This window comes from Drosophila albomicans, chromosome 2R (assembly GCF_009650485.2).
Source record: "Drosophila albomicans strain 15112-1751.03 chromosome 2R, ASM965048v2, whole genome shotgun sequence".
NCBI lineage: Eukaryota > Metazoa > Arthropoda > Insecta > Diptera > Drosophilidae > Drosophila > Drosophila albomicans.
Genome location: NC_047631.2, coordinates 17,274,401 through 17,288,346, shown reverse-complemented (window position 1 = coordinate 17,288,346; position 13,946 = coordinate 17,274,401). Strand labels below are relative to the sequence as shown.

The 13,946-nt window shown below is 38.2% G+C and overlaps 4 protein-coding genes across 6 annotated transcripts in view; 3 read left to right on the top strand and 1 right to left on the bottom strand.

Annotated features, from left to right (window-relative positions):
* The window catches only part of LOC127566168 (uncharacterized), a 64,152-nt gene extending 50,368 nt beyond the window's left edge, over window positions 1–13,784 (bottom strand). The window contains exon 1 of one of the 2 annotated variants that reach the window (XM_052007924.1): window positions 13,025–13,784. The gene's annotated coding sequence lies outside the window, so the exon portion shown is untranslated. Of the gene's footprint in view, window positions 1–5,892; window positions 5,908–13,024 lie in introns of those variants that run through there. The other variant, XM_052007926.1, reaches the window with a different exon arrangement.
* LOC127565924 (nose resistant to fluoxetine protein 6-like) lies at window positions 1,560–4,089 on the top strand. Its single transcript, XM_052006860.1, has 9 exons — window positions 1,560–1,848; window positions 1,903–2,233; window positions 2,290–2,363; window positions 2,419–2,621; window positions 2,680–2,792; window positions 2,862–3,078; window positions 3,141–3,322; window positions 3,407–3,863; window positions 3,925–4,089. Exons 1-9 carry the CDS (start codon window positions 1,560–1,562, stop codon window positions 4,087–4,089), a joined length of 2,031 nt encoding a protein of 676 aa, XP_051862820.1.
* LOC127566171 (nose resistant to fluoxetine protein 6-like) lies at window positions 4,725–7,332 on the top strand. Of its 2 annotated transcripts, XM_052007929.1 has the most exons (6): window positions 5,624–5,797; window positions 5,859–5,971; window positions 6,038–6,254; window positions 6,314–6,495; window positions 6,574–7,045; window positions 7,103–7,332. In XM_052007929.1, exons 1-6 carry the CDS (start codon window positions 5,705–5,707, stop codon window positions 7,265–7,267), a joined length of 1,242 nt encoding a protein of 413 aa, XP_051863889.1. In that variant the 5' UTR covers window positions 5,624–5,704; the 3' UTR covers window positions 7,268–7,332. The 2 variants fall into 2 exon arrangements, with proteins under 2 accessions (XP_051863890.1, XP_051863889.1); XM_052007930.1 differs by lacking the exons at window positions 5,624–5,797; window positions 5,859–5,971; window positions 6,314–6,495; window positions 6,574–7,045; window positions 7,103–7,332 and adding exons at window positions 4,725–5,024; window positions 5,079–5,409; window positions 5,466–5,539 and having other exon boundaries at window positions 6,038–6,141.
* Window positions 8,540–11,141, top strand: LOC127565923 (nose resistant to fluoxetine protein 6-like). The gene is made up of 9 exons (XM_052006859.1): window positions 8,540–8,833; window positions 8,888–9,218; window positions 9,274–9,347; window positions 9,404–9,606; window positions 9,668–9,780; window positions 9,842–10,058; window positions 10,116–10,297; window positions 10,376–10,847; window positions 10,905–11,141. Exons 1-9 carry the CDS (start codon window positions 8,659–8,661, stop codon window positions 11,139–11,141), a joined length of 2,004 nt encoding a protein of 667 aa, XP_051862819.1. The 5' UTR covers window positions 8,540–8,658.
* Window positions 13,785–13,946: the final 162 nt, after the last annotated feature.

Below are 13,946 nucleotides of genomic sequence, written 5' to 3'. Positions count from 1 at the left end.
AATTTAAATCTTAATGGACACCGTTAACTTCGTACAAATATTTATGTTATTTTTCAAACTGACTAAAATCAGAATTTGTCGGACTTTGCTCGACTTGTACAGAACTTTACCCAATAATCGAAATAGTTAAGCTGAATGATTCCTTACGCAACTTCTGATACATAAATTCACTCTTCCTTTCAAAGTGCATTACTCATAGTACTTGACTATCGAAATGCAATTGTATATTCTATCGTCAATATTCCTTATCACATTGTTCGAGTGGGGGCACGAAGCCGCTGGGGGAATCTTTGTTATCATGCTTCTACTAGCCGTTTTTCTATCTATCACAAAGATGACTAATAAAGAGAGTGTTTACCTATTGTAAGTTCCTTATTTATAGAGCCTTTAAGTACTGTTAAATTTGGTATACTCTTTTATATTCGATTTGGCGACATCTTTGGTAAAGCTCAGTGCAAAATGTACTTTACAATACGCATATGTGTAAAACCCTGTACCGACGGTCTCAACTTTGGTGATTTCCTGCAAGGGAATCGCACCAAGTCTTTTCAACTGAATCGCATTTCGAATTGGTTGGGTTGCATTGCCAGCCTGTTGTTTGCATCGTTGTTTGCTCTGTATCCAGCTGCCCACTGGAGTGCCGGAGCTCTGACAATGGGAAGAAGCGCTGGCTGTCATCTATACGCAAAGGCGAATCGCTTGGTTTTTGCTTTCTGCTGGATGATGTTGATTTGTATAACAGGTTCGGACGGATTAGTCAATAGGTTTTCTCCTAGCCACTCTGGCAACCGCTAACTTCTATACAGCGTATGCATTTCACATATTCAAAGAGCATCAAAACTAATACTGTTTTCCTTAACTACGAAGTGCTTAGTAAAATTATAAAGTTCTCTTTTGCGAAAAGTTCAAAACTTCCACTTTGACTAAGGCTTGCCTCTTTGGCTTCATCCTGCTGATAGCTTTTAGCACCCTTGGGTGCTCTCGAGAACATGGTATCGCCTCAACGTTAATACACTGAAGCAATAATGAAATAGGAAATCTAACAGGAGACTAGTATCCAGAAGGTTCAACGATCCTTGAAATTTATAAGTAGTAGTTTGGAAATCAACTTAAGTATTCCTAAAATTACAATAACATGTGTAGTTATATTTATTTATTAAATCTCAATGTACTGTCTATACAAATTATATTAAAGTAATGAAGATCAGACTTTAAATGTCCGCCCAAAGGCCATCGCAACCTTTCAGACGAAAACAAGACTTATCGCTAATGGAAACTTTGTATGGTGTGATACCAATACTTAATAAATTCTATAGAACTGAACAGTAGCTTATATTTCAAATTAAGCAGAATAGATTTCGTTGGAATGACTCTTGACTCCAATAGGAAACAATATACATATGAATAGCAATATAGAATATGGTTTCATAATAAACAATGATAAGATTTCGGTGGTTATATATGCCAAAACCCTAGCTTTTTCCATTGAAATCTCATATAAAGACACCTATATAAAGCCGCAATCTATAAATGTTGCGCATTTCCAAATCCAAATCGTCATGTTCAAAATCATAGTTATAGGAACTCTACTATTTTGTGGACTAACACAAGTTTGTTCCAATCAATTTGAGCCAAGTGGATCAAGTGTGAACAATGAGGAATACCAAAGGCTAATGGAGTTGCGTCCTTTTGCTGTCCAGCTCATGCAGCAATTTGGAAATATCACACAAACTGACTTGGATTTGCGACTTGACAACCGCCTTCCCAATCAGCAGGACCTGCTGTGTCTGGCTGACATGGCCCAGCTGATGAGTGGATTATCCTCTCGCAGCTATTGGGCACTCAGAAGTAAGTGTGATTCCCGCTTTTCAGAAATTCAATTTAATTTCTTCACGATTACAGTGATTGATTCGTGGGGATCGATTCCATCTGGAATACTCTATGGAAATTTCTTTGACATGGGCAACTACGATGAGTGCATAAAAACCTATAAAGCGATAACAGATAGTCATAGCATAAGAGGGAAATACTGCTTTGCCAAGATTTCCTTCCGTGCGACTCTGAAGATTGCAGTTTGCTTTCCCTCCTCATGTTCGGCAGAGTTAATGGATACCTTTATAGGGCAAATTGCAAACAGGTTACTCAATGTGACTATAACCAAGAATATTGTGGATGAAGCAACCTGTTCAACGGCTGAAAAGGAACCCTTTGATGCAGCCACTATATTAATCATGTAAGAAGAATAACACTTAAATCCATTCAGTTTTTAATTGATTTCACATCTTGCAGTGTAATACTGTCAGTTCTGGCTGCTGCTATGATTTTAGCCACGCTCTGCGACTATTTCATTTGTAGAGATCAGAGTAAGTAGTCGAAGGAACATCTTTAAAATACAACTAACATTTATTGTATTCCTAGATAAATTGCCAATAATTATTAAAGCCTTCTCCGCACGTGCCAATTCTCGTGCTCTCTTTCGTCTCGTCGAACCCAAATCGAATCCCAACGTCATCGATTGTGTTCATGGCATGAGATGCTTGTCTCTCATCTGGGTTATCTTCGGTCATCAATATATTGTATCACTTAGTTCACCTAAAACTAATTACGTGAGCCTTCTAACTGTGAGTAAAAAATATGTGATTTAAAACTGAACTTTACAATTGTCGCTTTTTTCCCCAGTGGCTTCAATCGTTTTTCGCAAGTTTCATATTACATGGTCCCTTCTCAGTTGATACATTCTTCTTTTTAAGTGGCCTGTTGTTGGTAATGATTGCTCTACGGTCGCTCGAAAAGTGAGTTTAGTGACGTTAATTAAGTACTATTAACTTAACGTCTTAGCTACATTTATTTTAATTTTTCAGATCCAAAGGCCAAATGAATATTCCAATGATGTATCTCCATCGCTATCTACGGCTCACTCCTGTCTTGGCTTTAGCTATTCCCATGTACATGAAGCTTCTTCCTCTAATGAGTGATGGTCCTGTGACTGACAGAGTTAATTTTGGCGACTTCGACGTTTGCAAACGCACTTGGTATTTGTCTTTACTCTATGTTCAGAACTATGCAACTAAAGAAATCGTAAGTTGAGCTATACAGTGATTTTTTGTTTGTAAGAAACTTGATAATATTTTGTATTTTAGTGTCTTGGTCATACTTGGTATCTGGCTGTAGATATGCAACTGTATATTCTATCGCCAATTTTTCTTATCTCGCTATACAAGTGGGGTAAGAAAGCCGCTGGGGGAATCTTTGTACTCATGCTTCTACTCTCTGGCTGCCTTTTTGCCACAATGATGACAAATAAGTACGGTGTCTTCTTGGAGTGAGTTCAAAAACTAATGCCAAAAACTTGTATAAAGAAATTTTAAAATTGTATCTTTATGAAATATAGAAAAGGGGGAACGAGCTTTGAGGGTCAACGCAAGCTCTACTATGCCACACACGTTCATGCAGCACCTTGGCTGATCGGACTCCTATTTGGCTATTTCCTGCATTTAAATCGCAACAAGTCTTTCAAGCTGATTCGCATTTCGATTTGGTTGGGTTGGATAGTCAGCTTGGCCCTCTTGTTTACTTCATTGTTTGCTCTGTATCCAGCCGCTCAGTCGGATGCAGCAGCTCTGACCATATTGGAGCAGGCCTTTTATTATACACTGACTCGAATCGCGTGGCCCCTTTCCTTGTGCTGGGTAGTATTTGCCTGTATGAAAGGATATGGAGGATTGGCTGACAGTTTCCTCTCCTCACCATTATGGCAACCACTCTCAAGACTTTCCTACTCTGCCTATATCTACCATGTCTATATACAGCTGGTGAATGATAAACGAGTGCGATCACCATCGTATTTATCGGACTACGACATGGTGAGAACTTTCCCAATAATTCTCGAAATGTAATGCATTGATTTATTTATTTATTTCGTAGATGTTGTCCTTTTGGGGAACTTTCAGCTTCACTGTGCTGATGGCTTATGTGATGCACATCATTTTGGAAGCACCCTTGGGAGCTCTCGAAGGCATTCTCTTGTCTCAACGTCGCCCAAAGCAAAGGACTGAAGTATTAAATAAGACCCAAGCTGATACAAGTTGAATACTTAACCAAGAAAATTTCACCGATCCCTGTGATGATTTCTTAATAAACTGAAATATGTTAAAACACAATCATAACCATTCATAACCTAAGAATCAAATATATCCTACATATTTCTTCAAAATAAACATTGATTATTTTATTGAAAATGAAACTCTTCCCTTAAAGCTTATTTATAGAATACAGCAAAGGAATAAATAACGTATATAAAAAAGTGCACAGATTATCTAATTAAAGAACTTTAAAAGTTCAAGAAAGGTCAGACCGAATATATTTAAAAAGGAAACCGTCTCGCCAATTCTTGCCAAAATCAATTATATAAATTAAATCTGTCCTCTTGATAACTTTTAAACTTTTTCAAAGGAAAACAAAACTTATGTGAGTCGAATACTTAATAAATACAAGGGAATTTAAATGTGGAAGTATATTTTTAAAATTAAGCAGAAATAAATAGCGATAGCTTTACACTAATATTAGACATGGGTTTAGAAAAACAATGATAACTTATCGGTCAGTAGAAGTGCTCAAAACCAATCTATCAATTCAATCTATTGAAGTGTTGCTAAGTGCTTATCTCGCCAAAAGCTCATATATAAAGCTGCAATCAAAAAATATTTGTCATTCACAATTTTACATCGCCATGGATAAGTTCAAAATCATAGTTATAGGAACTCTACTATTTTGTGGACTAACACAAGTTTGTTGCTATCAATTTGAGCCAAGTGGATCAAGTGTGAGCAATGAGGAATACCAAAGGCTTATGGAGTTGCGTCCTTTTGCTGTCCAGCTCATGCAGCAATTTGGAAATATCACACAAACTGACTTGGATTTGCGACTTGACAACCGCCTTCCCAATCAGCAGGACCTGCTGTGTCTGGCTGACATGGCCCAGCTGATGAGTGGATTATCCTCTCGCAGCTATTGGGCACTCAGAAGTAAGTGTGATTCCCGCTTTTCAGAAATTCAATTTAATTTCTTCACGATTACAGTGATTGATTCGTGGGGATCGATTCCATCTGGAATACTCTATGGAAATTTCTTTGACATGGGCAACTACGATGAGTGCATCAAAACCTATAAAGCGATAACAGATAGTCATAGCATAAGAGGGAAATACTGCTTTGCCAAGATTTCCTTCCGTGCAACTCTCAAGATTGCAGTTTGTTTTCCCTCCTCATGTTCGGCAGAGTTAATGGATACCTTTATAGGGCAAATTGCAAACAGGTTACTCAATGTGACTATAACCAAGAATATTGTGGATGAAGCAACCTGTTCAACGGCTGAAAAGGAACCTTTTGATGCAGTCACTATATTAATCATGTAAGAAGAATAACACTTAAATCCATTCAGTTTTTAATAGATTTCACAACTTGCAGTGTAATACTGTCAGTTCTGGCTGCAGCTATGATTTTAGCCACGCTTTGCGACTATTTCATTTGTAGAGATCAGAGTAAGTAGTTGGAGGAACATATTTAAAATGCAACTACCATTTTTGGTATTTCTAGGTAAATTGCCAATGATTATTAACGCTTTCTCTGCCCGTGCCAATTCTCGGGCACTCTTTCGTCTCGTCGAACCCAAATCGAATCCCAACGTCATCGATTGTCTTCATGGCATGCGTTGCATGTCGCTTATTTGGGTTATATTTGGTCATCAATATCTTATATCACTTGCTACTCCCAAAACTAATTATGTGAGCCTTAATAGTGTGAGTACAAAAAATTGGATTAAAGAATTCTTTAAATAACTGTTGCTGTTTTGTTATACAGTGGTTTCGAACATTTTTTGCCAACTTTATATTACATGGTTTCTTCTCCGTGGATACGTTCTTTTTCCTCAGTGGTTTGTTATTGGTAATGATTGCTTTACGGTCCCTGGAAAAGTGAGTTTATGGTAGTTGCGAGAATCAAATATCAATTTAATTTATAACTTCTTTAAATCTCTTCAGAACGAAAGGGAAAATGAATATCCCAATGATGTATCTGCATCGCTATTTGCGTCTGACTCCTGTCTTGGGTGTCGCTATTCCCATGTACATGAAGCTTCTTCCTCTAATGAGTGATGGTCCTGTGACTGACAGAATTAGTTTTGGCGACTTCGAAGTTTGCAAACGCACTTGGTATTTGTCTTTACTCTATGTTCAGAACTATGCAACTGGAGACATGGCAAGTATAATATAGCCGTCATTTATTATTCGAAAATGAATAACAATTTTATATTTTAGTGCCTGGATCACACCTGGTACCTAGCTGTAGATATGCAACTTTATATTCTATCACCAATATTCCTTATCGCATTATACAAGTGGGGCAAGAAAGCCGCTGGGGGAATCTTTGTTTTCATGCTTCTACTATCTGGTTGCCTCTTTGCCACAATGATGACTAATAAGTACCAGTTTTACTTAGAGTGAGTTTCATAACTAACGCCAACAATATATTCAAAGAAATTGATGAATTTAATCTTACTATGAATCACGACATATAGAATGGGAGGCATGACTGGAGAGGCTTTAACCAAAGTCTACCATGCTACACACACACATGCAGCACCTTGGTTAATCGGACTACTTTGTGGATATTTCCTGCATTTGAATCGCAACCGGACTTTCAAGCTCAATCACAGTGTAATTTGGCTAGGATGGATTGTCAGTCTGGCCTTGATGTTTGTCTCATTATTTGCACTGTATCCAGCTACTCAGTCGGGAGCAGCAGCTCTGACCACGTTGGAACAGTCCTTCTATTACACACTGACTCGAATCGCGTGGCCCCTTTCCTTATGCTGGGTGGTATTTGCCTGTATGAAAGGATATGGAGGATTGGCTGACAGTTTCCTCTCCTCACCATTATGGCAACCACTCTCAAGACTTTCCTACTCTGCCTATATCTTCCATGTCTACATAGAGCTGGTAAATGATAAACGAGTGCGATCGACAGTTTATTTATCGAACTACGATATGGTAAGAGCTTTCCCAAAAACTCATATTATATATATTATTAATTGGACTATCTTGCAGATGTTATCCTTTTGGGGGTCATTCGGCTTTACTGTGCTGATGGCTTACGTCATGTACATCATTTTGGAAGCACCCTTGGGAGCTCTCGAAGGCATGCTCTTGTCTCAACGCCGCCCAAAGCCAAGGACTGAAGTATTGAATAAGACACAGGTTGATACAAGTTAAATACTTAACCGAGAAAATTTCACCGACCTCTGTGATGATTTGTTAATAAATTGAAATATGTTAAGACCCAATCTTAAGCATTCATAAGTTAAGAATAAAATATATATTTCCTATACATTTCTTGAAAATAAAAATTGTCTATTTATTAACAAGTATGAATGCTACAGTCGAGTGTACTCGACTGTGAGATACCCGCTACCCATTTTGTATAAAAGCAAAATATTGCGGTATTTTTTCAAAATATACCAAAATACGAAAATACTAAAAATATATCAAATTGTATATTTGTTATATCGATATAGTACCAGATTGAAAATATACCATAGACGGAATAATGTACCAGATTGTCGGTCAAAGCAACTAAGAGCCCAAATTTTCAGGAATCACAATTACTATAGTTATTATTGTATATACCAAATTTCGCAGCTCTAGCTCTAAAGTTACGCTTGTTATTCGATTTTTTTGATTTGCAGGGGCGGAAGTGGGCATGGCAAAAATTTGAAACAAACTTGATCTGCGTGCAAACATATCAAATGCTATCGAAAAAAAATTATAGCTCTATCTCTTATAGTCTCTGAGATCCAATGTTTCATACGGACAGACGGACAGACACACAGACACACGGACGGACAGACGGACATGCCTAGATCGTCTCGGCTATTGATGCTGATCAAGAATATATATTCCTTATAGGGTCGGAGATGCCGCCTTCTACCTGTTACATACATTTCCTGCCGGCACAAAGTTATAATACCCTTCTACCCTATGGGTAGCGGGTATAAAAATGGAACTTCTGTTCTCTTAAGGCTTATTTATAGAATACAGCAAAGGAATAAAAAACGTATATAAAAAAGTGCACAGATTATCTAATTAAAGAACTTTCTGAGTTCAAGAAAGGTCAGACCGAATATACCATATTTATAAAGGAAATCGTCTCGCCAATTCTTGCCAAAATCAATTATATAAATTAACTTTTCAACTTTTTCAAAGGAAAAACAAAACTTATGTGAGACGAGTACTTAATAAATTCAAGGGAATCTAAATGTATAAGTATATTTTTAATAAATAGCGATAGTTTTACACTTGTACCTTGATTACTCTGTATTAACATAGGACTACTAATATTAGACATGGGTTATCGGTCAGTAGAAGTGCTCAAATCCAATCTATCAATTCAATCTATTAAAGTGTTGCTAAGTGCTTATCTCACCATAAGCTCATATATAAAGCTTCAATCAAAAAATATTTGTCATTCACAATTTTACATCGCCATGGATAAGTTCAAAATCATAGTTATAGGAACTCTACTATTTTGTGGACTAACACAAGTTTGTTGCTATCAATTTGAGCCAAGTGGATCAAGTGTGAGCAATGAGGAATACCAAAGGCTTATGGAGTTGCGTCCTTTTGCTGTCCAGCTCATGCAGCAATTTGGAAATATCACACAAACTGACTTGGATTTGCGACTTGACAACCGCCTTCCCAATCAGCAGGACCTGCTGTGTCTGGCTGACATGGCCCAGCTGATGAGTGGATTATCCTCTCGCAGCTATTGGGCACTCAGAAGTAAGTGTGATTCCCGCTTTTCAGAAATTCAATTTAATTTCTTCACGATTACAGTGATTGATTCGTGGGGATCGATTCCATCTGGAATACTCTATGGAAATTTCTTTGACATGGGCAACTACGATGAGTGCATCAAAACCTATAAAGCGATAACAGATAGTCATAGCATAAGAGGGAAATACTGCTTTGCCAAGATTTCCTTCCGTGCAACTCTCAAGATTGCAGTTTGCTTTCCCTCCTCATGTTCAGCAGAATTAATGGATACCTTTATTGGGCAAATTGCAAACAGGTTACTCAATGTGACTATAACCAAGAATATTGTTGATGAAGCAACCTGTTCAACGGCTGAAAGGGAACCCTTTGATGCAGTCACTATATTAATCATGTAAGTAAATCAGCTTTTAAATCCATTGAGTTTTTAATTGATTTCACAACTTTAGTGTAATACTGTCAGTGCTGGCTGCAGCTATGATTTTAGCCACGCTTTACGACTATTTCCTTTGTAGAGATCAGAGTAAGTAGTTAGTAGGAAGATCTTTAAAATGCAACTAACATTTTTGGTATTTCTAGGTAAATTGCCAATAATTATTAAAGCTTTCTCCGCACGTGCCAATTCTCGGGCACTCTTTCGTCTCGTCGAACCCAAATCGAATCCCAACGTCATCGATTGTCTCCATGGCATGCGTTGCATGTCGCTTATTTGGGTTATTTTTGGTCATCAATATCTTATATCAATTGCTACACCCAAAACTAATTACGTGAGCCTTAATAGTGTGAGTATAGAAAGTTTGATTAAGTAATTTTTCAAATAACTGTTGATCTTTTCTTATATAGTGGTCTCAGACGTTTTTCGCCAACTTTATAATGCATGGTTTCTTCTCCGTTGATACATTCTTTTTTCTTAGTGGTTTATTATTGGTAATGATTGCTTTACGGTCCCTGGAAAAGTAAGTTTAGTGGCAAGAATCAAATATCAATTTTATTTATAACTTCTTTAAATCTTTTCAGAACGAAAGGGAAAATAAATATTCCAATGATGTATCTTCATCGCTATTTGCGCCTTACACCGGTCTTGGGTGTCGCTATTCCAATGTACATGAAGCTTCTTCCTTTAATGAGTGACGGTCCTGTGACTGACAGAATTAGTTTTGGTGACTTCGACGTTTGCAAACGCACTTGGTATTTGTCTTTACTCTATGTTCAGAACTATGCAACTCGAAATATGGTAAGGTAATATCAGCGACATTTATTGTACGCTTATTAATGACATTTTGTATTTTAGTGCCTTGCACACAGCTGGTATTTGGCTGTAGATATGCAACTTTATATTCTATCGCCAATATTCCTTATCGCTTTGTACAAGTGGGGCAAGAAAGCCGCTTGGGGAATCTTTGTTTTCATGCTTCTGCTATCTGGTTGCCTCTTTGCCACTATGATGACTAATAAGTACCAGCTCTACTTGGAGTGAGTTTAATAACTAACGTCAACAACTTATACAAAGAAATTTATGATTTTAATCTTACTATGAATCATGACATCTAGAAAAGGGGGAACGAGTGAAGAAGCTCAACGCAAAATCTATCATGCTACACACACACATGCAGCACCTTGGTTAATCGGACTACTTTGTGGATATTTCCTGCATTTGAATCGCAACCGGACTTTCAAGCTTAATCAAATTGTAATTTGGCTAGGATGGATTGTCTGCCTGGCCTTGATGTTTGCCTCATTATTTGCGCTGTATCCAGCTGCTCAGTCAGGTGCAGCAGCTTTGACCACGCTGCAACAGTCGTCCTATTACACACTGACTCGAATCGCGTGGCCCCTTTCCTTGTGCTGGGTGGTATTTGCCTGTATGAAAGGATACGGCGGATTGGCTGATAGTTTCCTCTCCTCACCATTATGGCAACCACTTTCGAGACTTTCCTACTCTGCCTATATCTTCCATGTCTACATAGAGCTGGTGAATGATAAACGAGTGCGATCGACAGTTTATTTATCAAACTACGATATGGTAAGTGCTTTCCCAAATATTCATAAGATATTATATATTAACTGAACTATCTTGCAGATGTTATCCTTTTGGGGGTCATTCGGCTTTACTGTGCTGATGGCTTACGTCATGTACATTATTTTGGAAGGACCCTTTGGTGTACTTGAGGTCAGTTTGATGCCAAAATCAAAGGCTAAGCCAAAGCCAGTGAACGTCAAAGAGTTGCCAGTTGCAGAAATACCAAGAAACACAGCAAACGAGGTCGAGAAGGCGACGCCAACTCCGCTTTATGAAGAGGGCGCTACTAAACTCTAATCGAAAAAGTCCCCATAAGTGAAACCGACCTTGTCTTAAAAAAGATTAGTTAGAATATTTAAAACATATCAAGTACTAGACAGCTGAAGTGGCGGAAGATTGGCCAAAAATCAAAATACTCAATAAAAGCTAATAAAAGATAATTATACAACTTGAGAACGCCACCTGTTCCACATTATCTTCATTAGATAGCGTATAGTAAATGATTGATAGGTCCTACTACGATTATTTTGTTAATAAAAAAATATTACTACGAAAGCCAAAGAGCTAAGCCTTAACAATACAACTATATTGCAAATGACAAATCGGAATAAATACTACAATATATAATGGAGTAGTATAAGTCATGCTTTACGAAATTGTTAACTTAGGCTCGAAACTTTTAGTAGTTAGTTATTGGGTTGCCCAAGAAGTAATTGCGGATTTTTTGAAAGAAAGTAAATGAATTTTTAATCAAACTTAGAATGAACTTTAATCAAATATATAATTTTCATTTTGTTCGATAACCTTTTGCCATCTTCCCGGCAAATTTAGTATTCCACGCTCATAGAACTTCTGGCTTAAATCTGCAAAAAACTGAACCAAGTGCGATTTTATAGCCTCATCATTGCCCAAAGTTTTACCATTTAAGGAGTTCTGCAAAGATCGAAATAAATGGTAGTCTGATGGTGCAAGGTCAGGGCTATATGGTGGATGCATCAAAACTTTCCAGCCAAGCTGTCCCAGTTTTTGCCGGGTCATCAAAGATGTGTGTGGTCTGGCGTTGTCATGATGAAAAATTAAAAATTTACGATTGATCATTTCTGGCCGTTTCTCGTTGATGGCTGCATTCAATTTGTCCAGTTATTGACAGTAAACATCCGAATTAATCGTTTGGTTCCTTGGAAACAGCTCAAAATGTACCACACCCTTGCAATCCCATGGCTCATCTTTAAGTGAAAAATCTCCAGAACGGAATTTGCGAAACCAATTTTGACACTGTCTTTCTTTTAAGGCTTTATCACCATACACATCACGTAACTTTTTAGCAACTCTCTCTGCGCTTTTTCCTTTACGGAAATAATAAAGTAAAATATGACGAAAATGCTCTTTTGTGGACTCCATATTAAAAAGGGCGCCAATCAAACAAATGTAAACAAAATTACGCGCACTTTTTTTCTAAAGCAAGCTAATAGTGACAGCTAATAACTGACAAAAGAAAGAATGCAATTACAGAGTCACAAGCAGTTAAAAAAATTATAAACGCCGACTATATGAAAAATCCGCAATTACTTCTTGGGCAACCCAATAATTACGCTCCGAAATTAAACATTTAATGATGTATAAACAATCCACTGACTTCCGTTGAATGCCAGTAATAATTATTTATTTATTCCTCAAGCGAAATGTGTTCATCAAAGATCAAAGGATTTACTGCCATTGACCAAGAGTTAGAACATTGAAAGTTTCCGCCACAATCGTCATAAGTAAAACAAACAAATAAATAAAAGTATCGTACTAACTTTGTGGTAGCGAGCGACATTTTTGTGTTTTATTTTTTATGTTTTTCTTTCATTTGTAGAAATTAACTGGAATTGATATAGAAACCGAAATTGAAATTGCGCGAAATTGGCAGCAAAGCAAGCCAACAAAACGTCAACCTAGTTTTTGGTCAACGCAACAGACGACGAACAAATGCAAAGCGAAACAGACAAACACACACACACAGACACACACACATTTGATATTATGGTATTTGGTATTTGGTACGTTTTGGTGTGAGTATGCGTGGTGGGGGTACAACACTGAACTGAATAGCGAGCGGGTGGCGCCCCCTGGCGGATTATTGAATTTTCCAACATTTGACTGACACTTGGCGCCTGATGCGCTTTCGCTTCGCTTACCTTATTGTTGTTGTTCTGCTCGCTCCTGCTGTGGATGTTGTTGCTGTCACTGTTGCTGTTAATGTTGCTAATTTAGATGCGGGCGTTGCGTTGACAAAATTCCAATCGCATTTTACATGCACGTAATTTACATACATTCATATGCATGCAGACACATATAGACACAGACACAGGCTACACGCACAGATCTAGTATATGTATCGTACATATGTATGTGAATTTTTGAATGACGCAGGCCGAGGCAGCGGCCACTCTACAGTAAACACAATTGCCGTGTACGTGTGTGTGCGTTATGTGTGTGTGTGTTTGTGCTGTAGGACAACACACACAATTCGAATGGGGCAGCGGCGCCCGCAGTCACAACGACGACGACGAGGACGGCGACTGCGACGGCGACGACAACGAAATGTATACCCGTTGATTTTTTTTCTTTTGCTTTCGTTTTGCAAGCGAGACCCAATTTTTGGAGTTCTTTCACACAGCGAAATGATGTTGAAACGAGCCGCGTATCTGTGATATTAATGCCGCTTTGGTCATAAATTTTTTGCAACGTTGTGTAGCAGACACACACACATACACTTGACCCACACTCGCCTCGCGACACCCGTGCGACTCGCGAACGAACAACTGACGAATTGTTAGAGCTCTTTTGGGCCTTTGGCACCTGATGCGGATTCGCTGTGTTTTCAATTAAAGTGATTTAATTAATTCGGAATTGGCGGCACAGCGCGCTTGTTGACCAGCTGCCTCCTTTAGCACTCGACACGCAACGAACAAATACTGAAGCAGCCAGCGACGTTAAAAGGAGCAGCGCAGCGATTTTTGTGTTAACTTCGCCGCACTTCGCTTCGTTTTGCTGATGCTGCGCTGCGCGCGCTCTCGCTGCGCACACTGCCAGTGCTGCCCATCTTACGGCGAATTC

What these genes read in the sequence shown, in the direction of transcription:
- LOC127566171 (XM_052007929.1), top strand. Translation starts at nt 5,705, where the DNA reads ATGCGTTGCATGTCGCTTATTTGGGTTATATTTGGTCATCAATATCTT. An exon ending in ATTATGTGAGCCTTAATAGT is followed by an intron (nt 5,798 to 5,858) that starts GTGAGTACAAAA and finishes TTTGTTATACAG; the next exon opens with TGGTTTCGAACATTTTTTGC. An exon ending in GCTTTACGGTCCCTGGAAAA is followed by an intron (nt 5,972 to 6,037) that starts GTGAGTTTATGG and finishes AAATCTCTTCAG; the next exon opens with AACGAAAGGGAAAATGAATA.
- LOC127565924 (XM_052006860.1), top strand. Translation starts at nt 1,560, where the DNA reads ATGTTCAAAATCATAGTTATAGGAACTCTACTATTTTGTGGACTAACA. An exon ending in CAGCTATTGGGCACTCAGAA is followed by an intron (nt 1,849 to 1,902) that starts GTAAGTGTGATT and finishes TCACGATTACAG; the next exon opens with TGATTGATTCGTGGGGATCG. An exon ending in GCAGCCACTATATTAATCAT is followed by an intron (nt 2,234 to 2,289) that starts GTAAGAAGAATA and finishes CACATCTTGCAG; the next exon opens with TGTAATACTGTCAGTTCTGG.
- LOC127565923 (XM_052006859.1), top strand. Translation starts at nt 8,659, where the DNA reads ATGGAGTTGCGTCCTTTTGCTGTCCAGCTCATGCAGCAATTTGGAAAT. An exon ending in CAGCTATTGGGCACTCAGAA is followed by an intron (nt 8,834 to 8,887) that starts GTAAGTGTGATT and finishes TCACGATTACAG; the next exon opens with TGATTGATTCGTGGGGATCG. An exon ending in TTTCCTTTGTAGAGATCAGA is followed by an intron (nt 9,348 to 9,403) that starts GTAAGTAGTTAG and finishes TGGTATTTCTAG; the next exon opens with GTAAATTGCCAATAATTATT.